Below are 24,929 nucleotides of genomic sequence, written 5' to 3'. Positions count from 1 at the left end.
ATGTTTATAATTTTTCCAAAATCCAAAATATTTGTTGTAAATAAAGTTTACTAAAAGTTTTATGGTTCAAATTTCAAAATTCTGGCTATGGAACACTGAGCTTGAAATCACAGATCCATTTTGGACATATTTTAATTGCTCCTCACTAACTTCATAAGATTAAGATATATATATATATATATATATAATCATTTACATTCCTAAATCTCAAAAGATATACAGATTACAGAAGAAATAATATAACTATTTAACTAAACAAAAAAAAAAAAAGAAGAAGAAAAATATAGGAAAGAAAAACCAAAACTAACTATGACCGATATTTATGCAACAAAAGGTATCATACAAGAGGCTTCTCATTATCCAACAAGGCACCAAAAATCTTGCATCCCTGGTACAAAAACAGTAAACCACATTAAAGAGAGCAAATAGATATAACCTAAAGTCTCAGAGATGCTATATGAAAAAATTTCAAAGGGATGCTAATATGCTTACTGCTTTAAGTGGATCTTCTATTCATCTGTACGTGACCAGCATTGAATTAACTGCTATTTAATACTGTAATCGGAAAAAAGAAAAAAGTAAAAAAAAAAAAAAAAAAAAAAAAAAATCTCATGTCATCAGCATCAGTGGTGCCACTTGTAAGAGTTATCCTTCCTTCTAAGATGCCTCATCCATGAGCGAATAAATTAATGAACCATCAAATCGAAAATGGTGAAACGATGAAAGTATCATTTGATGTTCCCACTCTTGACAGGAGTTTGTACCAAGAGTTGAGAATCTTTCTGGGGAGTAGACAGCTTCATCTTCTCTTGTTCAGCAGCTTTCTTCTGGGCCTTCTTCCTTTCAAATTCCATGTGCTTGCAGTTTTCGTCATGTGCCCGAACAAACATCCTCACAAAGTTGAGCAAAGTGGATACAACTACAGGACAATATTCCCAATAAAGACAATACAAGAAAATTGCAATATAAATATTAGAGAATAAAGGCACTTGTAGAGTTGTTAATGCTAACGAAAGCAGTCAGAAGAGTAAATGCTAGCAGTTAGTTCTCTCTCCATTCAAATGTTGTGATAAATACTTTTAACATATAACAAACTAACATGTATTTAGCCGTTACCCTAGTAAGCATTTCCAAAAACATATATAAGTTAGAGATTCTGTTTGTTTCAATAAATAAAAATACAAAGCCAGCCGGCAAGGTCAAGCTTTAACAAATAGGTGAAGGTTTGGGCATTAATAATCCTGTTACCCCATTCAGGATGATCTACCAAGGCTATCCAATTGTCAGTTTGTTACATTTAATCCAGAGTATCAACTGACATTCTGAAAGTACTCCATATGTCTCGTTCGCTCAGCCAAGTTAGTTTATTTTATCTTTTCTACATTTCTAGAGAAGCATTCGTTCATGTATTTAATCACTTTGAATGGTGATACTGTGTATTCTATTGTCTACTTATAAAGAGCAGAAACAAACCATCAGAAATAGAAAGAGCAAACAATGTTTTTGTTTTATGTCTTGCATGTAGTAAAAGCATCAATTATCAAATTGTTACCATTTGCATTCTGCAGTAATGTCTTATAGCCAAGAAAAGGGTAATAATATCTGAATGTGTTATTACTATATATACCTTGCTCAAATGGACAACGAGCTGGATCTTCACCAAAATATAGAGCCAATGCGTCTGCATTTCTACCCTGTAAACAATCAAGTTTCAAGGAAAAAAAAAAAAAAAAATTTGTCAATCCAATATTGCTCGCATTTTATGTTGCAGGAACACCAGAGTCGAAATACAATCTCCTAGCAGAATTTGATACATACCACATTAGAATAAAGTGAAGCCAAAGATCTGACTTCAGCTTCAGCATGACTAAGGAACTCCTTCAATATCTGAATATTTCTCAATGGAAAACATGTCATTGGTAATTAAAGCAACTAAAAGATAGTAACAGTATATAATCCAAAACAATTTATAATCCTAAAATAAAATTTAAAAACAATGTATAATCCTAAAATAATACTTAAAAATCTTTAAGGCAGGCAGATCCTAGACTTTGCTTTTGACAACAAAAAATGCTTGTTGTTGGAAAGGAAACTTCAATGGGCACTAGCATGCATAGCCATTCACCTTGCAGGCCTTCCACATGCCTCAGAACTTATGGTCTGCCAAAGCATAATTGCAGGCGGTAATTAAATCTTGATTAGCTTCTGATTCGTAATTGGTGCTTGGCTTGTGATTACAATAAGGAACCAATTTAAGGGGCGGTTTCTCTTTTCTTTTATCTCTCTCTCTCTCTCTCTCTCTCTTTTTATTTATAGTTTTTAAAAATTTTCATTTTAATTTTTACTTCTAATTTATTTTATTTATTCCTTCTTTCTTTTTTTCATAAGAGGTAACCCAAATTTTTTTAATTATTTAATTCTAATTTTTATTAAGATCTTTGAAACAACGTTAAGTTGTGACTACCATTTTGAAACGCTGATATAACTTTTCAAGTATTTTTCGAGAAAACACACACATGCAAACAAATGACTTGCTAGCATGTCAAGTCCCAAGTCCAAAGCCCTTCCTCATGGCGCTCCTTTCCCTTAGTTCTCTCTCTCTCTCTCTCTCAAAATTCTGGTTCCTCTAAATCTCCCTTGCTAGCGAAAACTAGGAAAGCACCAAAGCACTAGAATTCTAACTCTCCGGGGAGAGCACTGATGATCCTTAATCTCTCATTGTTTACTCTCATAAGAATTCAACTGAGTTAAAAGAATGATAAACAGAGGTTACGAGAAGAAGAAGAAAAATGGTGGAAGAGAGAGCGAAGAAGAGAATGTGATAAACTTAGTTCCACATATCGAGGAAAGAAACGTTTTAAGCTTATCTGCATGCCTGAAGGTAAGTAGTGACGGATTTTAGAGTACCTTGCAAAAATTTTCAGAAACAACACCATCGTTTTCTGAAGCAGACAATTCCTGGACAACCTTCTCTAATCCTTTACTAATGGCTTGCATTTCCTCTGCCAAATATTTCAATTGGATCTGCAGCACAATATATATATATATATACATATATATATATATATATATATATATTTTGAGCCAAAAGAACAAAACCAAAGAAATTGGTAAAAAGTTACGAAAGCGAATACCTTTGTTGAAGCCTCCAAACTCACAAGGTCCTTTGGAAAATCAAGAAGGTCTGGAAGCTTTTCAGCAAGCACCTACAGCTTGCCAAACAGAGAAACTATCACCAAAAAATTTTATATGGATATGAAGTTTTCAACGATGATAGATAACATAAACAAAGCTCAAAAGAAGAAAATTTATACCTTACAAAGATAATGCATGAGAGTCATCTTGTTGTTTCGGGCTCGTGTATCTGTCAGTTTAAGGAGACTGTCTAATCGAAAACCAATTGCAGAACCTACAACAGTAATGTTATAAACTAAATTCCCAACCAATAAAACATAAAAAAAGAAAAAGAAAAAGAGGAATAAGAAAAAGAACAAGATATTGGAACAAAGAAAAATGAGAAAAAATCCATTTTCTGCTGATAAAAGAGTTATAAGATAATACTTTTCTTTGACCAAACTAACACTTTTGTTGTAGTTACTACATTAACTATCTTATAATGCACATATACAAAGCAGTAACTATATAATATATCCCACTCACCTCTAGCAGTTCCATGGTTCAAAGCATTACCCAGAGAAAGAATCGTTTGCATTATTCTCTTCAACTTAACCGAATTTCTGATCTGATAAGCACAGTTTAACGAAAGTTATATAACTGATGAAAATGTTCAAGGAAAACACCTTCAGAAAATATACTAAAAAACTATGAAAGATAAAGATGCTTGCCTCATCCGCTACAGAATTGACAATATTCAAATTATTTCTAAGATCAGAAACCTGAAAAAAGAAGAGCAAAACAATGCAAAACATGTAAAACAAGAAGCAATACAATATGGAGAAAACCTGAAAGCAAAAAGATTAAAGATATTTTCTCTTACCTGGGTATAAAATTGTATTTTGAACGAGAATACTCTTAGTTTGGATTCCACCCGTGGTACTTTCATCAATTCTAAGAAGAACTATGGAAAATGAGCAAAAATCCATCAATCAAAACTTGACCGGAAAAGAGAGAGAGAACTAAGATAGTTATCCATGTGGTTTTCTCAAAATATGCATGGCAGTTCAATTAAAGCCATTCATAACATAATGCACAATTTCTTCATTGAATTCTAACAGTGACCCTAGCCAAGAAGCCTTGAGAGTAACTTCAATGTGAAGAAAGATGGAATAAGAATGAAAGGTTAAAGCCACTAACCTGTTCACATTTTCCCAAGTTTTCCTTGTCTCCACTATAATTCTGTGTATATAAGCATGACCATAAGCTCAAAGGAACACGGGAGAAACATTGAAAATTAAATAGGAAAAAGAAATTATCTGGAACTTACTGAGACACATTATAAAAGGGGAAGTCAAAAGAATACATCTGAAAAAGGAGAAAAGTACCTTAAGTAATTCCATCTCTTCTTTTGTAGGACAGAATTTTATGAGGTTCTCAATTTGATCAGCATCTAAAGTTGAATCATCCAAGGCAAGAGCTGCACTCTGGAAGAGGGAACATGGATTTAGGAAAAGCAATCAAAAATATTGCTCAAGGCTGGAATCTCTAGAATAAACAACTGCATCCAAGAACTTAAACAATTGGGTATTTATGAAGAATTTAAGCGACTTATTAAAAATCGTTGTTGGTTTGAAATCGAAATAGTTGTGTTCAATAGTCAAGTCTGATAATTCTAAAGAAGATAATAATCCCCAAATCCCAAAAAGAAAATGCCCTAGTTAAAAATCATTTTGCAAACAAATGGCAATTGGTTTATCTTACCATTAAATCCGGCAGAGGGATTTTCACTTTAGAAAGCATGATCTCACAATTATATGCCCGCCTTAGCTCAATCTGCAATAAACCAGTAACATGTTCATCAAGAAGCAAACAGACACCTGGTATTCCATTGATCTTCTTTTCATGCCAATGCACATCCCAAAATGCAATTAACACTAAGACGAATAAAAACAGGGCTTTGCAAGTGAAACCTGCACTGAGGTAATTTTCTAGCTTGTAAACTTTATGGAGGAAAATTACCAGCATAAACTAGGTAAAGCCAGTTTATTTCACAGGTCAAGACAAATTTCTCTAGCTACAAAAGAAAAGTAAACGCAGTGCTAAGTTGCAATCTTAATTACCAGCTGAACTTTTTCAGTTTTAGGTCCTGAGGACCGGCGATTTGATTTTCCACCTGTGCTTCCATGCTCAGAATTTGGTGCAGCGGCAGAGAAAAGACTCTCAAGTTCTGACATGTCAAACTCTGGAGCCCTGACTCAGACAAAATAGAATCAGAAAAGAGAAATGCCTCCCAAATCATATTTATATGAACTGAAAACATTTATGAACAAGCGAGGCATACTTGGAAGCTTCATCACTTTTTTGTGTCTCAGCCCATAAGCTTCCTTGCATGGCCCTTGTTAATTTCAACCAATGATATGGTTTCAAATTAGATTTTTTAGATTGAGCCAGGTTTCTAGGACCTGCACGTGATAGGCCCCGTCCCTTTGAACCAAGGAGAGCGCTAGAAGGTGGTCCAGGAACTGAAGGAACATTGCAATTGCCAATTCCAGACTGATTTGCAGAGGCACTACCAGCTTTCAACACTCCATTGATAAGAGGGGCAGGAGGTGGTGCTGGTGGACCATTTGCAGAATTCTGAGACATAGAATTCTTTGATGCAAAAAGAAGAGGCGGTGGTGGAGGTGCTGAAAATGTTACCATGGAACTTGGACCAGATGTAGGACGCATAGGGGGTGGAGGTGGTGGTGGTGCTGAAGATGTTACAATGGAACCTGGACCAGATGTGGGACGCACAGGAGGTGGAGGTGGAGGTGGTGGTGGTGCTGAAGACGTTACCATGGAACTTGGACCCGATGTGGGACGCATAGGAGGTGGAGGTGGTGGTGGTGCTGAAGACGTAACAGTGGAACTTGGACCAGATGTAGGACGCATAGGAGGTGGAGGTGGCAGAGATGATGCAGATGTTACTATGGTACTAGAATGCATTGGAGGTGGAGGTGGCGGTGGTGCTGAAGATGTTACCTTGGTACTTGTGCCAGCCATAGGATGTATGGGAGGTGGAGGTGGAGGTGGAGGTGGTGGTGGTGCTGAAGATGTTACCATAGAACTTGAGACAGAACCTGGATGCATGGGAGGAGGAGGTGGTGGACCAGATTTTACATTTGAGCTCTTAGGCAGCAAAACAGGATCGGGAGATGCAACTGAACTAGAAGGGGGAGGGGGAGGGGGAGGAGGAGGCGGAGGCGGAGCTGAAAGTGAGTTTTTAAAAGCTGATGATGAAGATTTTTGAGGGAAAGAAGGGGGAGGGGGCGAGGGAGTTGAAATTATGTTTGTGACAGAGGAAGATGAAGATGCTTCTGTGTATGAAGGGGGTAAAATTGGGGGAGAGGGAATTAGAGATGAGCCCTTGATAGGAACAGACACTGATGCCCCTGACAAAGGAGGTGGCGGTGGGGGAGGAGGAATTGGTGCTGACTGACATCTCCCCTGCAATGAGGTTTGAGGATGATGAATAGCTTTTGCAGTTGGTTGTGTTGGTGATGGTGATGGTGGCAGAGGAGGACAAGGCAGAGGAATTGCAAATGTCTTTCTCGTTGTAGGAGCATCTATTGAGAAAGGCAATGGTGGTGGTCGTGGGACTGGTACACCCATATTTCCAGGCTGCATGGATCTAGGTCGAGTTAAATTAGGAGCTGAAGTAGTATGAGAAGGTGGTGATACAATCAGAGGATGCAAGGATTCTTCTTCCCTATTAGATGCAGCATGATCATGCAGTAAAGCAGTAATGCCAAGGGCTGATGGTGCACTATGGTATCTTGATATGGGCACAGGTGACCCCTGCAAGGAATTACTATATGAAACTGGAGCAGATAAAGAAGTTTTAGGCACTCTTGGAGTAATGATCTTAGATTGGGTAGGCCGCTGGAAAGCAATTTGCCAGTCTTGGGGTTCAACAATCTTTCTAATTGCCTCTGTATCCTGCTTTACTTGAGATTCAGTTTTCTTCTCAGCTTCCTGGGGTCCAATCTTCTTCCATATTGAATTTGTATCCTGCCTTACTTGGGGTTCAGTCTTCATTTTAATTGAGCTTGCATCATGCAGTCCCTGGGATTCAATCTCCTTTCCAATTGGTTTTGTGTCCTGCGTTTGTTGGGGTTCAACCTTCACTCCAATTGAGCTTGCATCCTGCAGTTCCTGGGGTTTAATGATCTTTCCAATCGGAAATGTATCATGCCTTCCTTGGGGTTCAATCTTCCTTCCAGTCTTTCCAATTGAATATGTAACCTGCCTCCCTTGGGGTTCAACTTTCATTCTGTTTGAGCTTTCATTTTGCAGCCCTTGCGGATTAATCTTCTCTCCAGTTGAATTTCTGTCATGCCTTCCTTGGGGTTCGACCGTCTTTCCAATTGAATATGTATCCTGCCTTCCTTGGGGTTCTATTTTCATTCTAATTGAGCTTTCATCCTGCAGTTCTCGGGGTTCAATCTTCTTTTTAATTAAATTTAAATCTATAGATGGTTCAAAAGAGGACATAGAAATCATAGATTTAGGACCCATGATATTATTTCCTGATGACTCAAAATCTGTTTTATTTTCAGGAGTTGATTCCAGAAACAAGCTACCAGATTCTGCAGTTTGGGCAGATAGAGTGTCCAACTTTCCTTGTAAGACATTTGAACCAGTGATTTGCTGGAGTACATTTAGTGCTACATCTGTCTTTGGATCTAGCCAATCCACATTGCTAAAAATCTCCTGAACTTTAGCAAATGCTTCCACAGGAAGGCCTTCTTTCTCCTCTAAGCCAGGCAAATCAATTGAAATTAGAGAAGTACCAGCATCCATCTCCGAGAAAAGAACCTTCATTCAGATGCATAAAAATCAGTTGCCTCCATAGTTTGAATTTGCTATAGTTCTAAACAAAACCAAAAATAAAGCAAGAAAGATAAATACCTCTATTCTAAAATCCCTGGGAAATTGATCCTTAGCATTCCATAAGATGTCAATTTCATCACGGTTGAGCATCAAAATGTTTGATCTTATAAATGCCGTATTGAACATGACCCGGAACATCATCTGTTCACGTTCCAAATCACTATCCAAAGTTATACACTCAAGAACAACATCACCTTGTGTATGGCAGTGGATATCAATTTTCACTAGTTCACAATCTGCCTGCAAAAAGAAATGAAGAATTAATCTAAAATCAAAATGAAAGTTGGAGTGAGAAAATTTAAAACAAAAAACGTAATACTGTATTTCCTTCTATGAATCCAAAAGCAGTGCATCAACATCAAGAAACATGGAATGCAACTATCTTGCTCCATCGACCAAAGTGGGGGCATAGTGGCACTGGTAAAAAAAAACCTTCCTGATGTGGTTAATAACAAACAAGCTACTCCAAGCCTCAAGGTCCAGTTTCCAGTTTTTAATGAGATTTTGCATTGACAGACTTCAAGGTCATTGCTGCAACTAAAGATCCATTAACACACCATAAACCAATATCTGTAATAAGTTATCTAATTCAGCAGAGGTACTAAAACTTTTCCATATATTATATATACATATATATATATATATCATGCAGAGACCCACATTTCAGGGTCTTCTTAAACTTGCAACTGCACTTTGTCCCCCAAAAACGAACAAAAACATTGTGGATATTTACCATTTTAACATGGCAAATCATCAAGCAACATCATCCTTTAATCCATACAGATAAAATGTTAAAATTGCCAAAGAAAGAAAAAGAGTAAAAAATACTTTAAACCACCTGGTTGTAATGCCGAACAAGTTTACTCCTCTTTGGAGTGGAGAACAAAACTTTAGGAGTGCGATCAGCAGCCATAAAAGGGTCCTGGCCATATATCCTAAATATTGGACGACAGCCTCCCTCTCCATCCAAATTAGGAATGAATCTCAGAATGATACAGTCCAATGTAAGTGCCCTATCCAGTGGAGGCCATTCTGAGCGCACATTTCTTCTTGATACATACTGGAGATACCTCAGCTGTGAAGGAAGAGGATTCAGCGGTGACATCAACTGCAAAAGTTCCCGAGGTGCTTGCTTGTAAATCATGTCCAATGTCTTCTGCTCCCCTGTATACTGCTTCCTATAAATCAAGAGTGCAGCCAACATGAAGGCCAAAACTGGCCACCCTCCTCGTTCACAATGCATCAAGAGCACGTTTTGCTGCCCAAGTGAAAGCCAGCTTTCACTTGATCTTAGGAAGTGGTGGATCATCTCCATTGTAAGCAACGGACAACCTTCATAATGTCGAGGATAATCCATTACTGTCATATCATACTCAGACAGTATATTAGAAATCTGGCTTTGGCTTTCTCCCTCTCGGAAGTTGAATACCATGAATGAAGCATCTGGGAAGTGTTCACGAAGTTGACCAACTATGCCTCCTATATAGATTTTATATTCATCTTCTTCCCAAACATCCGTAGTAAAGCAGCAATCAAACACTGCATTTGGAAATATAATAGTTTCAACAGCATGTATAAGTTGTATCATACATTTTCTTCACGTGATTAAGACGTAGAAGAAAATTTTGTATTAACACAGAAGGTGTTTCCTTGCAAAACATTATTGATAATTCAACAATGGAAAATCATAAATATGAATATCACTGTGAGCCTGATGACCAAATTTTGCAATGTGCCTTCTGTCACCTTCCAGGAATTTTGTTTCATTTTTTTTTTTTTTCTCTTTTAGTCTTCACTTCCGTTACTGCAGACTCTTCTCTGATAGTAAATATGGGATTATGCGTACTGTAATAATTACATAAAATCTTAAAGAATAATAAGATGTGACAGACCACTACCTATTTGAGCAATTGCAAACATGAAAATTGAGATAAAATTGGACAAAAGAAAACCCATATTACCATCTAATCCTCAAAATAACCAAAATTTCCAAAGAATTTAGAGCAACAAAAAGCATTACCGTAAACCCTTTCAGAGATCTCCAGAAGTCCATCTGGCGGCTTCTTATAAAAGAACTTCCTGAACAACGCCATTGCCTTTCAAGATCCAAAAATACCATCCACAGAGAGCCTATAAATGCTCTAACACAACCCACATTGCAGAATAGCCGAAGCCCATCAATACCCAAATACCCAGATCACAAAAATTCCCAGACAAGATAAACAACAACAACAGCAACGGTCATGATGATACACAGGGGAGTGTATATTCAGGAACCAGAGGTATAGGTTTTGCTGGGTCTTGAAAAATACTTTCTGGGGTAAACGTTTTAATGCTTTCTTGACATTCACACTAGGTGTGTATAGGAAGGGAAACTTAGCTTTCAATCAAGAGGACGCTGTGCTCTAGAGAGAGAAAGACTGTGTTTATGTGGTCTGTGTTTGGATTTAGAGAGAGAAAATTTGGGTGGAGGAATATTCCATTATTTTCCAACGTCGTGGGTTTGTTATTACAGATGATAAAGAATAAGGGATCGTGATAAGGATCTCAGGTTTGTCCCTGTCTATCCATGTTTGTGTCCGTGTGTCTCTGTCTCTCTCTGTCTCTGTCTTTGGCTTATGAGCTTGATAGATGATGGATGATCGATAACGATGCGTGTTTTCGTTTTGATTTATTATTATTATTATTATTATTATTATTTTCTTCTTTCTTTCTTTTACAAAGCAATAGTATAGGGTTGGATCTATTACAAGTTTCCGCACGTGCGTGAGTGTGTGTATTTTTTAATTAAATAAAAAATCCGCACCGTTATTTTGGGTTATTAAAAAAAGGTACAAAACCATATTAATATTATTAAACTTATTAATTCTAATGAATTTTCTTGCTTCAAAATATTAAGAAATAAAGAATTGTCACAATATATATCTGATTACCCATGAATTAATTTTAGAATATGGTTTTTAATAATCATAATTCATGGATGTAAATCTTTTTATAATACTCTCCCGGAGTTTGGGGTGGGTGTAACAAAATATAGAAAATCCAGTTGCCAAATTGCAACGTTTGGTACCATGTTTATCGATTTATTAAATATATAATTGTAGTAGTATATAGGCCCAGTGTCCTCGTCTCTCAACTAATCGAATTATAAATTTGTCCCCACTTTCAAAAAAGTTTGAAAGGCCCATAATATAATTAACGTAAAAGAGAAAATGATTGACTCATTTGTTTTATTTTAATTTCGTTTAATAAGCAATGGGTCAATAATATTATAAAATAATTGACACGTTATTTAATTAGCATAGAACAAGGCGTAACACCTGGTATAAGATTACAAAAGAGCCAAAAGACAATTTGGTCCACCAAAGCCTCTCTATTCTCTGGCCAAAGAGTTTGTTAAAGTACATGATTAAGCGCAAATCTATATGATATTTATTAAAAAAATAAATAAATAAGGCATTAATCAATATTAAGGTTTCATGCAGATTTTTAAAAAATAAAAAAGCTTCATCAGCTGGTGCTTTCTATTATTAGTGATGCGGTGTGTCCTGTAGAAAGTCACTTTCACAGCAGAGTATTTGACTTTTCCTTCATCTAATTCACCATATGTGACTAAAATATTATTATCAAGCAGAAGAAAAAAAATTCATATGATTCTATAATATAACAAAAAATTAATCTACCATTGCAAATAATGAAATATAAGGATATATTACCATTAGCAAGTTTGAAAATCAAGTATTGAGGAGAAAAAAAAGAAAAAAAAAAAAGAAAAGAAGAAGAAGCAATTTACCATGATATTTCTCATTTAATATTGACTAACAATACAATTTGACTATTTTGCATTATGTCTGGAAAAAATTATTACCAGGAAAAATACATTTCTCAATTATTTATATACCAATGAAATTAATTTAATTTGTATCCCTTGTATACCTGTATATCGATAAAGTAGTGATTTGGACGTACCTTTTTTATTTTTAATTATGAATTTCTTGTTAATAATAATAATAATAATAATAATAAGTATTTGTAAAGCATGCTTTAAGTTAATACATATAAAATGGAGATTTGACTGCTCTTTTACATGTTGAAAAATGGTAGATGTGAATAAATTATAAATTTAAAAAATATATATATTAAAAATGAAAATTCAAAATAAAATGAAAAATACAAATTGGTTTATTGGTTTCCACTTTCAAGCTCGACCATCACTGCAGTTTCCATACAACCTTTCCTGCAGTGACAAGCACTGTCTGCCGAGTGCCAGCAAACGTAGATTTCTAACACTGCCAAGCAACCAATGGTCCCATTTTAACCCGTAGATTCCAAGAGTTGATGGCTTGTGGGCCCTTTGTTTATACATATACGATATACCAACTTTCACCAATACCATTTTGTCACGTATACATATATTTTTAAATATTACATTATTACTATGGTATAATTCTCTCCTTTTGTTTTGGACGTCAAGTATATATGTCTATTATTTGATAAATATTTTTCTTAAAGAAATTAATTATTAATTTGAATAAACCAAATCATTATACTAAAATAGTTGTTAATAAGCCGGCAAAAATTTTGAGTTTCCATCGTTATAAGAATTAAAGCACTGCTTATTTATAGTATTCGATATTGAAACTTGATTGCCCGGACTTAAAAAACTTATATAGCCGGTTTTGTTTTTTGTTTTGTCATAAATTTGGTTATTTATTATAAATTTTAAAATTTCAATAATAGAGGACATATTTAATAACTTCATCCATAACAAAAAAAATATATATATATATATATATAGATAGATATATTTTTGCGAATATTCAATTGCATCATTCAAATTCAATTTCAATTTCCTTCATTTAAATTCAAATTTTGGGCAATAGAATATAATAATGCACTTTTATTACTTCTCACTCTTTTTCTCTTTCCTTGGCCATCTTGCTTTTATTACTTCTCAAAAATATAGTATGAAGCTGAAATTCGTCATAAAATAAAACCATAGGTTATCTTTTTCTTTTTTTTTTGGGTAAATTAAAAGCATAGGTTATGGTTTGAAGAAGATAAGTTTTTATTGTTGGAATCAAATATAGTAATTACTACTTTTGTCAGTTATTTTTTGTGAAACGTGTTTGGCGACCAATAAATACGAACCAATTATAGAACAGAGAGAAAAGAAAAAAGAAAGAGAGAAGAGAAATCATAACTCATCGGGAACCGTGCAAACCCCCCCGACCTCTTAAAACTTTCCCTCCATTTTTCTCTGCGATTTCAAGCTCTCTTGTGTGTGTGTGTGTGTGTGTGTGTGTGTGTTTGTGCCCCTCTCTCTCTCTATATATCCGTGACTAAACTCTGTGACTTCCACATCGCATTTAATTCGTGTATTTATTATGAAGAAGAAAGACAATAAACTTACGAAGCTCTTCTACAAAACCCTCACTCTCGATTCCTCCAACTCCCGCCATCTTCGCATAGCCGACATTTTCGCCGCCGATGAAGAACAACAAAACGACGGCGACGGCGACGGCAGTTTACAAATGAGTGGCGTCGATGAGCCACGAAGAGTCTGGTCCGTGAGGCTGCAATGCACGTCGCCGAGGCGGATCATTGCTCGCTGTTTGGCGTTGCTGAGGCGTGACAAGGAGAGGAAAGGAATCTTGGTACGGAGCCGGAGCGAGAAGAGAGAGAAAAGGGTGGTCGAAATGGGAGCTGGATGCCTGCGCACTAGCCGTTCGATGAAAACGCTGACCGGTGGCGAATCGGCTTTTTCGGCCACCGAGGGTGAAGACTCAGGTGAAAATTCTTGAAACCGTAAATGCATTAGAATTAAAATGGCTCTGAATTTGGTAGAATTTTGTGAGATAATAATAATGTTTGTACAAATGTCTCAGAACGATATAGGAATGCTGCGTCTTTCAACTTGGGAATTGGTTGCGGTTTGCTATATCTCGTTGCTGCAAGTAAAAACGAACTCACCAAGATGGCCAAGTTGAGAACCGAAATGGAAAATCTTCTTAAAAATGTCAGAGAGGAATTGCAAAAGATGAACATGAACGCACCCCTTAAGCCAATCGAGCCGCCCAATGGTAAATTTTCCTATCCGTCCATTGACGATGTTCAAGAAGGTTCCAATTCCAATGGTCATCTTCAACTTCAATTGCATTCCAATGATATTCAACCTTGCGTTTTACCAAAGTTGGAAACTGATTTGGTATCGGATGAGTCTTCTGATTGCATTGTTAAATATGAACAAAAACATTGTACGGTGGGAATGGATGAACTCGAGGCAGAGCTTGAAGCCGAATTAGAACGTTTGCAGCTCAACTTGGATACCGAGCATTCATCAAAACGTCCACCGCTGCCAAGGTCGAAGGTATGATAAGAAGAAAATTGGTTTTTCTAGTGCCATTTTGTCTGTGTATGATCCATTGTGTTTTGGTGTCCACTTGAGGTGCTTAACTTGCATATACTCATTTTTACTACGGACCGTCTTCTTGGGTTTTCCGAAACATGTATTAAAGCTTTCCCCTGATTTTTTTTTCTTACTGGCATATGAACTGTTCCATGTCTATAGTGCCTAAATAAGGAGGGTCCTAGAATATTTTAGTTTCATGTGTTACTATACGATTATAGTGGAATAGTTGCTGCTTGAATGCCATTCCACCCATTTTTTTATGACATATTGGAATAGTTGTTGGGGATGCTTCTTCCTCTGTTCTTAATGAAGTAGATGCTCTCAGCAGAAGTATCCTGATAAAGGACTTAAAGCGAATGGTTTGAGCATGTTAAAATTCAAATGACAAATCTCTAATTTGGAGTATCCCAGCAATCTAAAAAGATCATATGCTGGAAATCGACTGTTAGAACTAGTGGTAGACTTGATGATTTTGTATTTTCAAGATTCTATTCCCTTTTTTCAGGATAAACGTATTCGGATCTACCATTCTGCAAACACATGTTTATAGGAACTTTTTTCATTGATCTTCATTATAAATTTTGCTATTTGTATCCCAAGTTCTTGGTTGTATCTTCTGTATATCTGACTCTTTAGAGTGACAGGCTATTGCGGACGCTACACCTGCAATAAGCCAGAGCCTAAATTCTGGAGAGGTAATTGACCCACAAGCGGCAGATAGTGAAGCCAACTACGGGGTTTCTCCCATTGAAGTTGAGCGAAGATTGCATGAACTGGTGGAATGTAGACAGCAGGAACGGATAAAAGAGCTTGAAGCTGCTTTAGAATGTGCTATAAACGAACTTGAGGAGAAAGAAATAGAGGTTTCTTGGTGGAAAGACACTGCAAGGCTTGTATCACAGCACATTCCAACAACTTCACGGCAGATCTCCCACCGAGATCCAAAACTTTTTGCTTGTTGAGGTCAGAGTCATACTGTTGAGTAGCTTTGTAACAGTGAGGTCTTATTGAGGCTAAGGTAGTAAGTTGCCATTTGTAATTGTAATTAATGTTCAAAATGATTAGTTATTTACCCCATTTTGAAACTTTTGGCGGATGTGTCCAACTGTGTGGAAATGTATTTCGCAAAAGCCAAAAGCTGTCTTCATAATAATACACAGATTGAAAGAACGCAATAAACTAGATTCTGAACTGGGATTTCTATCTTCTTGCAATTATTTTAAGTGTGGTTTGACATATTTATACGCGATGCTTATCAGGAGATTACTTTCCCTTTTTGTTTTTGTGATAGTACAGGGGATTACTTTCATGGTCTTATTATTTGCTGGAATATTTTATGCGATATTTAAATACTTTAGATTGGGCCATAATTTTTCAAGGAGAAATGGGCTGGCTAGTGGCTCAAGGTTCAAAAGGAAATCCGCCAATCTTTTTTTCTTTTTTCTTTTTTTCTTTTTAATTTCTACTTTTTTTTTCTTTTCTTTTTTTTAATTATTGGATGCTTAACAATAGAGAGAAACCGAGTTGAAAGATGGACACAATAAGAAAAATGTTGCTGCTCATTATCAATAAAAAAAAAATGTTATTGCTATCACTTAATATTGAGATTTTTTTTTTTTATAAAAACTTAATATAAAGGTTGTTACTATAATTTTTAATGGGATAAATGCATTTCAATATCTTATATAATAACAAATGTTTCAATTGAGATCTTTAAAATCATTTATAATATATTGATATTTTATTTTATTTTTAATTATTTCAAATTGGTCCAATTGAGGTTAATTTTAACGGATTTCGTTAATCTGGGATCAATGCATCTCACACGTAACTCCAAAAATGATTTTCAATTTTTTCTAAAATTTCATTTGTTTATTTTGTACGAGTAAAAAAATATACTATAGCATCCTCTAAAATCACTATATTTTATTTTGGGTGTCTAAAATTAATTTTCTCATATTGATAAAAATATTAGATGTTTAATAAAATCTAAGAGTTCAAAAAAAAAATTAGATAATAAAAAAATTTTGTCAACCTCAAAAAAATACTAGATGTTCAAAAAAATTTGAAAGCCTAAAAAAAAACCAAACAGTAAAAAAAATTAAAAATATGATAAAATACCAAATATTCAAAAAAATCCCAGAGCTTGATAATAATTTTGAAAGCCAAAAAAATTATTAGTTCGTAAAAAAAAACTAAGTGTTCGAAAAGAATACTAGATATTAAAAAAAAAAAAATCTCAAAAAATACTAGATATAAAAATTAAAAAAAAAAACTAAGAGTCTGAAAAAAATCAAATGATAAAAAAATACTAGATGTTTGAACATATGATATTTTTTAGCCTTTTTAATTTTTCCTTAATATAAAATATTTTTTTATCATGCTTTCAAATTTTTTTTATCAAGCTAAAATTTTTTATATCATCTAATATTTTTTCGGCCTATCAAATTTTTTTTGAACATCTAGTATTTTTCTGAGAATGTCAATTTTTCTTCTTACTATTTGATACTTTATTGTGTTATTAATTTTTTTTTAGCATCTAATTTTTTTTAACTCTTAAATTTTATTAAATATCTAATATTTTTTATCAATGTGAAAAAATTAATTTTAGAGACACCAAAACAAAATTTAATAATTTTAAAAGGTGCTAAATTACCCTTTTTTTTTTTTTTTTTTTGTTCCTATAAAATAAACAAATAAAATTTTGAAAAAAATGGAAAATTATTTTTGGATGTCATTTGAGGTATACGTAATTCCAAATTAACGGGATCTATTAAAATTAATTCCGATTAGACCAAATTAATGGGATCTATTAAAATTAATTCCGATTAGATCAATTTGAAATGATTTTGAAAATATGGGATATCTATATATTACAATTGATTTTAAAAATCACAATTAAAACTTTTGTGTAATTATACAGAACACTTAAGTACATTTATTCCTTTTTAATATCATTTTATAATAATTTTGAAAAAAAATAATTATAGGAATAATTTTTGAAATATATATTGGTAATCCAAAATTTTTAAATCAATAATTATCAAAATAAACCATGATGTACAAAATTATTTAAGTTAATATTTAAAAAAAAAGTAAAAAGGAAAAAAACAGTGTTTTGGTGAGAACAAAACACACCCTGCATAAAAAGAATTTGGATGAGAAGAACCAAAATAAGAATAAAAACCATGACGATAAATTCTGTTGTCATCAATCATTGATCATTAACATAGCGGAAGATCTAGACCATCGAAAATGGATGGATTCTCATTTCTCTATCATCTAACGGTTAGATACCAACAACTCACTCACGGCAATTTCACAATCGATATCCAGAGGTGCATGAGAATATAAAATATAAATACTGGTTTGCCCTAGGAAATGAATCTCCCTCCTCCTCCTCCTCCTCCTCCTCCTCTCTTTAGACGTTTGTGACAAAAAGCCGAAACAGAGAAAAGGAGAGGAAGCCGTAGAAAGAGAAAAATGTCGGACGATGATCACCATTTCGAATCAAAGGCCGACGCCGGAGCCTCCAAGACCTTTCCTCAGCAGGCTGGTACTATCCGCAAGAACGGCTACATCGTCATCAAAGGCCGTCCCTGCAAGGTCTTCTCTCTCTCTGTCTCTGTCTCTGTCTCTCTCTCTCTCTCTCTCTCTCGCAATTTTTTTCATTTTTCTGATTTCCGAATTCGGTCTTATCAGTTTGTTATATCATACTCTGTCTGATCTTAGATCTTAATGTTAATGTCTCCATGTATTATAATTTTGTTCTATTGAATTTGATTTGCTGTCAAATCTGGTTGTTGAATATGATCTTTTTTGTTTTTGTCCGAGTCAAAAAAGCGTTTGAATGAAATTATTGTACTTGTTGCTGATACTTTGAACTGATTCGCTGATTTATGAGCTTAAGTGAAAGCTTAGTAATTGGTTTTAACTTTTTTTTTTAAAATTATTATTATTAATATTTTATATGTGTCTGTTGAATTTGATTCTAAAAGATGTTTGGATTGTTGAATCAGGTTGTTGAGGTTTCAACCTCCAAAACAGGCAAGCACGGACATGCTAAGTGCCACTTTGTGGCAATTGATGTTTTCACTGCCAAGAAACTGGAAGATATTGTTCCATCGTCACATAACTGCGATGTAAGGATCATTTTCCATATGGTAGATTTCCACCTATTTATCATTATGTTAAACCTCATGCACATTTATTTTATTTTATTTTATTTCTTTTTGTAGGTTCCACATGTTAACCGTACTGATTATCAGCTGATTGACATATCTGAAGATGGGTTTGTGAGTATTTTTCTCTTTTTCAAAATTTTGAGAATCCGAGTGCAAATATCATCATGAGCATTTTGACCGTATTTATTATTTATTTATTTTTTCATGAATTTTTTTGATGACATTTTTTATTTTGTTTTCTGTCTATCACCATAAGGATTTGACCGGTTTCATTTTAAGCATCTATGTACTTTTCCTTTTAGACAAGCATGGTTGTAATAGACAATTTCTTATCGTGTTGTCTGTTGGCGTCAAAATAGCTTAAGCATTTGTTAGAAGTCTGTTTAGATTCATGAAGTAGGAATGAGTTATTTATGATTACCAATTCCGATTAAGCATTTGTTATCATTACCAATTTCGATTAAGTGTTTGTTACAAAGTTTAGTGTTTCTGAACCAGGATTCTAGAACTGGTAGTCTGTTTAGATTCATGAAGTACGAATGAGCTATTTATCATTATCAATTCCGATTGTTTTGCAGGTGAGTCTCCTGACTGACAGTGGTAACACCAAGGATGATTTAAAGCTTCCCACTGATGAAAATTTGCTCACCCAGGTTAGTCACAGTTATTTTTAAATGGCTCCTTCTATGTTCATTTCTTTTTGATTTAGAAAGCTCGTTATTGAAATAGCTGTCGATATTGCTACATTGAAATACCCATTATTGTTTTTGGATTGAAGAACATTAGCCATCTTTAAAAAAAATTTCTTTTTCTACTATCAGAAGATGCATGTTGAAGGATTTTTATTTCCTTTTCTGTTTTTTATTTTTTTATTTATATATATTTTTTCTCTATGGAGTTAGCAGAGAGTCTTATTTGTACTTTCCTGCTTCATTTTTTTTCCCCTCTAATAGGCAATTTTAATTAATTGTAATAGGCAATTTTGCATTTTTTTAATTCATATAGGCAATGTCTTGATATTTGCCAGCTTTTTTTTTAACACATATGGTTTGCTCTTCTTGTATCTAGATTAAAGAAGGGTTTGCTGAAGGAAAAGATCTTGTTGTGTCAGTTATGTCAGCAATGGGAGAGGAACAGATTTGTGCCCTGAAGGACATTGGCCCTAAGAATTGAGTTCCATGGTTTCAATCTTTCATCTCTATGAATACTTCAAAACCTTTTAAATGAACTTTGAGTAGTGCTGTAAGTCATGTAGTTGCACAACTCATAGACCTGAACCACTATTTTCTAGGATAATTCCAGATATATGGTGGGGGTTTTCACTGCCCGTTACGGTATCTATGTTGTGTTATTTATTTTTCAATTTTCTTGGGATAATTTTTCTGTGACCTTAGATTGTTTACTTTGAATTGGAATTGAAAGGTGAGGTTTTGAATTTAAGCTTGTTATTCAGGTTTTGTTTTCTTTCAGAAAACTCAAAATTTAAATTCTGGAATATTTCAGCTGAAAATGTACTGCTTTTTAAGTGTTTGTTCGATTGATATTATTTGCAGTGAATCTCTGTATTGTTAAACCTTTGACACTGTTGAAAATTAATTGATTTTGTTTTGTACCAATTTGTTCAAAATTAATTGATATATATATATATATATATATTTTTTTGGTACCAATTCGAATTCCACAATCGATTCTTCGAAGAGTTGTGATTGTACTTTTGGCAATTGTACAAGTATAACCACGAATGATCAATCAAATTCATTATTCTGATGTTGGATTGCATGTGTGTTTTTTACGTGTTTCTTGTGGTTTAGATTGTTGGAGGTCTAGGAAAATGGAAAAAAAGGTGATAGGTGGCGAAATTGTTTTTTTATGATCAAATGAAACTATTTACCCCACAATAAAAATATCGAAGGAAATTGTTTTCTATTATAATGTTATTTAGTTAGAAAGATAAGATAATAGAAGTGCATGATTATATTAATTTCTCAAATTATTCATTAATTAATTAAGTTAATGATTTTCCCTGTGAACGAAATTATATTTTAAGAAGGGTATTATTATAATAGCAATCATTCTACATTTATTAAAATTTTAATAAACAATGATACGAGAATATATAATTGATTTTTTTCGAATATACGTATAAAGAATAAATAATCTATGAGTAATTAATATATTATCATGTAATTATTTATCAAAGTTTTGATAAATAAATTTGTTATGAGAAGCACTACACTTGCTATAAATATGCATTAAACCCCAAAATATTAGAACAGCAAAGGAAAAAAAAAAAAAAAAAAAAAAGCAAAAGGACAGGTCAACGCGGCCAATAATAGGCTCTCAACCAAAAGGGTATAATTTTCCTTTCAGAAGAGAAAACTTAACGGCATAAATTCTAGAAAAGGCGCGTAAAAAAGGCGCGTGGGTCCCCACTTGCCGACTAAGAAGCGAAGGCAGTGCTGTGGCAGCCACGCAAAACCAATAAGGTAGAATCATACGCAAAGCTCCTTATATATAAAAAGGTTAAGTGCAGTGCGCCACCATCTATCTTCGTTCAAGAAGCAAAGCAGCTTAGACCTTCATCATTATCATCTTCATCAATCGCCTTCACACCTCGTCAGCCATTTCCAGAATCTCAAAGGTTCTACTTATTATTTTTTTCTTACTGTTTCTCTGTTTTTTTTTTTTTTTTTTCCTTCATGTTCCCAAAATTTTCTTCCATTGCTTTTCTCAAACGACAATTTCGTATATATCATGTGACACGACAAAAACCCGATTGAAACTTTCTGTTTTGTTTTATTTACAGAAAGCTAACTAAAACTTACCATACGAATTTTTATTTTTAGATTTCGACTTACCATATAATTAATTTTATTTTTTACAAAATAAAACGTACAATAAATGAGCCGGCAGCTCCATATCTTTTTATTTTATTTTTTCCCACATATGATTTTAACATTGTGGGGACTGGGGAAGAGGGTTTCGGGTTTTGGTTGAGCCATGGATTTTACAGTGGTAATGGTTCTTATTTGTGTGATATCTGGTGGTTATAGGAATAGATTAATGGCAGAAGGTAATTCTCCAGTTCCGGCGAACGGAATGACGCTGGAAGCCGTGAGAGACTCATTGATCAGACAAGAAGACACTATTATTTTCAGTCTGATAGAAAGAGCAAAGTTCCCCTTGAATTCTCCAACCTATCAGCAATCTTACGCTTCCATTCCTGGATTTTCTGGTCCTTTGATTGACTTTTTTGTTAAACAAGCAGAAGCTCTTCAGGCGAAGGTAATCTCTGATTAATTTCTTTTTTCTTTTTTCTTCTTTTATTTTTGGTTTTGTTCTTGTCTGAAAATAGTAAACTTCGGTTTTCACGGGGATTCTGTAATGTTTGGTTTATTATGGGGCTAAAATTTCCTTCGCAATGTAAAAGGAATCTGCACCAAATGGATGCTTGGTGGGTTCCTTGCCTACAGAATTGGTTTTTGATTATTTTTTTTATTTTTATTTTTTACGTTTCTTTTTACTGGTTTAAAAAGATAAAATGAATCTAAAAAATTAGAAGTGCAGGAGCTAATCCTCAAAAAATAACCTTGATATTGCTATTAACTTGGTGTCATATCAAAGATATTAATGATATGATAGTAATTCTAATTGTGGTCTCATCTAAACACGTTAAGCCGCTAATTGCGTCTTAATATTGTTGTTTGGATGCGGTGGTGGGACAGTCTGTTATCCATGTCAAGGATATTTTTGGCCTCCAACCGTAATTGGCAAAACCCCTTTTCTGTTAGTTTTCCACGTGTCACCTACCAACCCTTGCAGGCTTTCGTGTTGCACGTTTGGTTCTTTTTTTATTATTATTTTTTTTCCTTTTTCAGGTGGTTTGTGTCAGATGGGCTTGGAATTTTTAATATTTTCCTACAGAGATTGAAGAAGTGGCGTAGTGATAGATAGACTTTTCTTGCATGCCAAATGGACCACTTCTTTTTTTTTCCTTCATACATTTATGTGTAAACCAATATGGTATCGACAATGTGGCAGCATGTTGTCTAGTCGAAATTTTTAATAGCAGGCCCATGTTTTTTTAATTAAAATAATAGTTACCAATTAAAATAAAAATTGTGGTAGTCCTCATTGAATCCAAAAGACATTAAAATACTGGAAATGTTTTGAGTTTTGTGCTGCCACAGGCAGTTTTCTGTTTTTCTGTGCAAATAATTGTTTATAACTTGTTTATAGGATTTAATTAGTATCATTTTCTGTAGGTGGAAAGTATAAGTATTTGTCCATTTGAGTTCACAAAACTGTGAAGATTTTCGGAGTTCAATGGAATCCTATAGAACTATTTGTTTTATATTATTTTGCCAGTAATAATATTTAATCCTAAATGCCCTTTTGTAAGGTCTTGAGCACAAAGATTGTTGTCTCTTACCCTTTTTTAAGCTAATATCATGCTACTATAGGTTGAGGTAAATCTTTTTTTCCTATGGAAAACAGGTTGAATTGTATGTCATACAGCATTGTAGCTTCTTCCAACTCTGTTTCTAGTAAGATTTGTGTTTCTGCGATTTCCCAAACCTTTTTTTTTAAATATGAAAATTTTATGTGTAAAAAAAGTAATTAGAATCTGCAAGCGGGTAAAAAAAAAAAAAAAAAAAAAAAAAAAGGTAGATTACCCAGTGTGTATTATGTTTGCTAAATCTCCAATTGTACAGACTGGTAGATATCAAAATCCTGAAGAACATCCCTTTTTTCCAGACGATTTACCACCTTCATTGGTGCCGCCATATGACTTTCCACCGGTAACTATCTATTCATAAAGGTTTGGATTTTTTTTTTGGTTAATTTTTGAAAATTTATACCAAGTACCAATTTTAATATTATTCCAAAAACTTCTCCACTGTAGATATTGCATCCTGCAGCGAATTCCATCAACGTTAATAATAAAATATGGGATACATACTTCAACCAATTGCTTCCTTTGTTGGCCAAACCAGGTGATGATGGAAATTATGCATCAACAGCCACGAGCGACCTCAATTGTTTACAGGTAAGGTTGGTTGCCTTTTGATAGTTTCAGTGTTTAATCCTGCTGTTGAAGTAGAGAATTCTACCAGTACTTATGCTTTTAGATAAGAAAACCTTGCTCATCCTTTCTTCTAAATATGGGTGTTCCATTTAGGATCACAATCTAGGGAGGTCTTGAATTATTACCAGTGAACCAGAACTAATATTATTAACTTTTCATTGACAATGTGTTGTATTATCTGCAGGCCATATCAAGAAGGATACATTATGGAAACTTTGTAGCTGAGGTCAAATTCAAGGATGCCCCAGAAGACTATGAGCCCGCAATTCGCGCTCAGGTAATTAAATGTTAATTGCCAAATGCAAAACATTGCTGAGAAGGACAAGTTTATTTTTGTTTGTCCAAGCATAGTCATAAATGCTTGGGGCATTGACTAGATTCAGAAGTTGTATATCATAATTCATATCCCAACTACTATCATATGTTATAATAAAAAATGCAGAAGCTTAGTTGAATTTTTTTTTTTTTTTTCCGTTCTATTTTTCAGGACAGAGATGCTCTAATGAAACTGTTGACATTTGAAGCAGTAGAAAAGATGGTGGTAGAAAGGGTTGGAAAGAAGACGAAGACATTTGCACAGGAAGTAACATTGAACAGCACCAGTAGGAACGACCAAAAGTGCAAGGTGGATCCAAGTGTGGTTTCTCAACTCTATGAAAAATGGATAATGCCTCTCACAAAACTTGTTGAAGTAGAGTACCTCCTTCGCCGGCTCGATTGAAATTGAATTGCCTCCCTTCTGAATTCTGATAATCTGGTACTCAATTTAGGAGATCAGTATCTGTATTAAAGTTTTAAATAATAAATAAGAATCATATTTTCGGTAGCCAAGGCCTTGTTGATGTAGTTATGGTAGAGAACTTTGTGCTCTGCTTTGCAAACATGTAACGTATAGGTTGCATTGCATATGCATAACTTATGAATGAGAAAATAAGTAGAAAAAGGCTTTATTTATTTATTATATTACATGTTAAGTGTGGAAACCCAAAATATTGGTCGCATTCCGCCACGAATATTGTTTAGAATACTTATATATATCCTAAATTCTAAAGACTTAAAAACATAATTTGAATTAATCATGACTTTTTATACAAGATATAATTTTCACAATATTAATCTGTATGATAATATCCTTTCATTCAATTTAAAATTTGTTGAGATTTTGGACCTAGAAAATATCGTCCTGATACAG

The 24,929-nt window shown here is 34.1% G+C and overlaps 4 protein-coding genes across 5 annotated transcripts; 3 read left to right on the top strand and 1 right to left on the bottom strand.

The window, feature by feature from the left end:
* Window positions 1-127: 127 nt before the first annotated feature.
* LOC107409194 (formin-like protein 18) lies at window positions 128-10,694 on the bottom strand. Of its 2 annotated transcripts, XM_048476163.2 has the most exons (19): window positions 10,073-10,694; window positions 8,891-9,591; window positions 8,071-8,292; window positions 5,459-7,977; window positions 5,238-5,367; window positions 4,879-4,950; window positions 4,503-4,601; window positions 4,315-4,356; window positions 3,998-4,078; window positions 3,846-3,896; window positions 3,661-3,742; window positions 3,315-3,409; window positions 3,135-3,206; window positions 2,908-3,024; window positions 1,819-1,887; window positions 1,628-1,694; window positions 765-919; window positions 493-555; window positions 128-388 (listed from the first exon to the last, which is right to left on the bottom strand). In XM_048476163.2, exons 1-18 carry the CDS (start codon window positions 10,143-10,145, stop codon window positions 550-552), a joined length of 4,653 nt encoding a protein of 1,550 aa, XP_048332120.2. In that variant the 5' UTR covers window positions 10,146-10,694; the 3' UTR covers window positions 128-388; window positions 493-549. The 2 variants fall into 2 exon arrangements, with proteins under 2 accessions (XP_048332120.2, XP_060673598.1); XM_060817615.1 differs by having other exon boundaries at window positions 493-919.
* A 2,510-nt stretch (window positions 10,695-13,204) lies between these two features.
* On the top strand, window positions 13,205-15,767 carry LOC107419754 (protein POLAR LOCALIZATION DURING ASYMMETRIC DIVISION AND REDISTRIBUTION). The gene is made up of 3 exons (XM_016028545.4): window positions 13,205-13,842; window positions 13,941-14,422; window positions 15,109-15,767. Exons 1-3 carry the CDS (start codon window positions 13,440-13,442, stop codon window positions 15,424-15,426), a joined length of 1,203 nt encoding a protein of 400 aa, XP_015884031.3. The 5' UTR covers window positions 13,205-13,439; the 3' UTR covers window positions 15,427-15,767.
* Window positions 15,768-17,854: 2,087 nt separating this feature from the next.
* Window positions 17,855-20,088, top strand: LOC107419748 (eukaryotic translation initiation factor 5A-2). Its single transcript, XM_016028540.4, has 5 exons — window positions 17,855-18,070; window positions 18,484-18,606; window positions 18,703-18,759; window positions 19,227-19,301; window positions 19,717-20,088. The coding sequence occupies exons 1-5, from the start codon at window positions 17,948-17,950 to the stop codon at window positions 19,819-19,821; spliced, it is 483 nt and encodes a 160-aa protein (XP_015884026.1). The 5' UTR covers window positions 17,855-17,947; the 3' UTR covers window positions 19,822-20,088.
* A 1,043-nt stretch (window positions 20,089-21,131) lies between these two features.
* On the top strand, window positions 21,132-24,703 carry LOC107419758 (chorismate mutase 2). The gene is made up of 6 exons (XM_016028551.4): window positions 21,132-21,289; window positions 21,702-21,933; window positions 23,364-23,450; window positions 23,555-23,698; window positions 23,922-24,014; window positions 24,225-24,703. The coding sequence occupies exons 2-6, from the start codon at window positions 21,712-21,714 to the stop codon at window positions 24,456-24,458; spliced, it is 780 nt and encodes a 259-aa protein (XP_015884037.1). The 5' UTR covers window positions 21,132-21,289; window positions 21,702-21,711; the 3' UTR covers window positions 24,459-24,703.
* The last annotated feature ends 226 nt before the right edge of the window (window positions 24,704-24,929 follow it).

This window comes from Ziziphus jujuba, chromosome 5, assembly GCF_031755915.1.
Source record: "Ziziphus jujuba cultivar Dongzao chromosome 5, ASM3175591v1".
NCBI lineage: Eukaryota > Viridiplantae > Streptophyta > Magnoliopsida > Rosales > Rhamnaceae > Ziziphus > Ziziphus jujuba.
The sequence above is the reverse complement of the archived record's forward strand: the minus strand, read 5'-3'. Positions and strand labels throughout refer to the sequence as shown.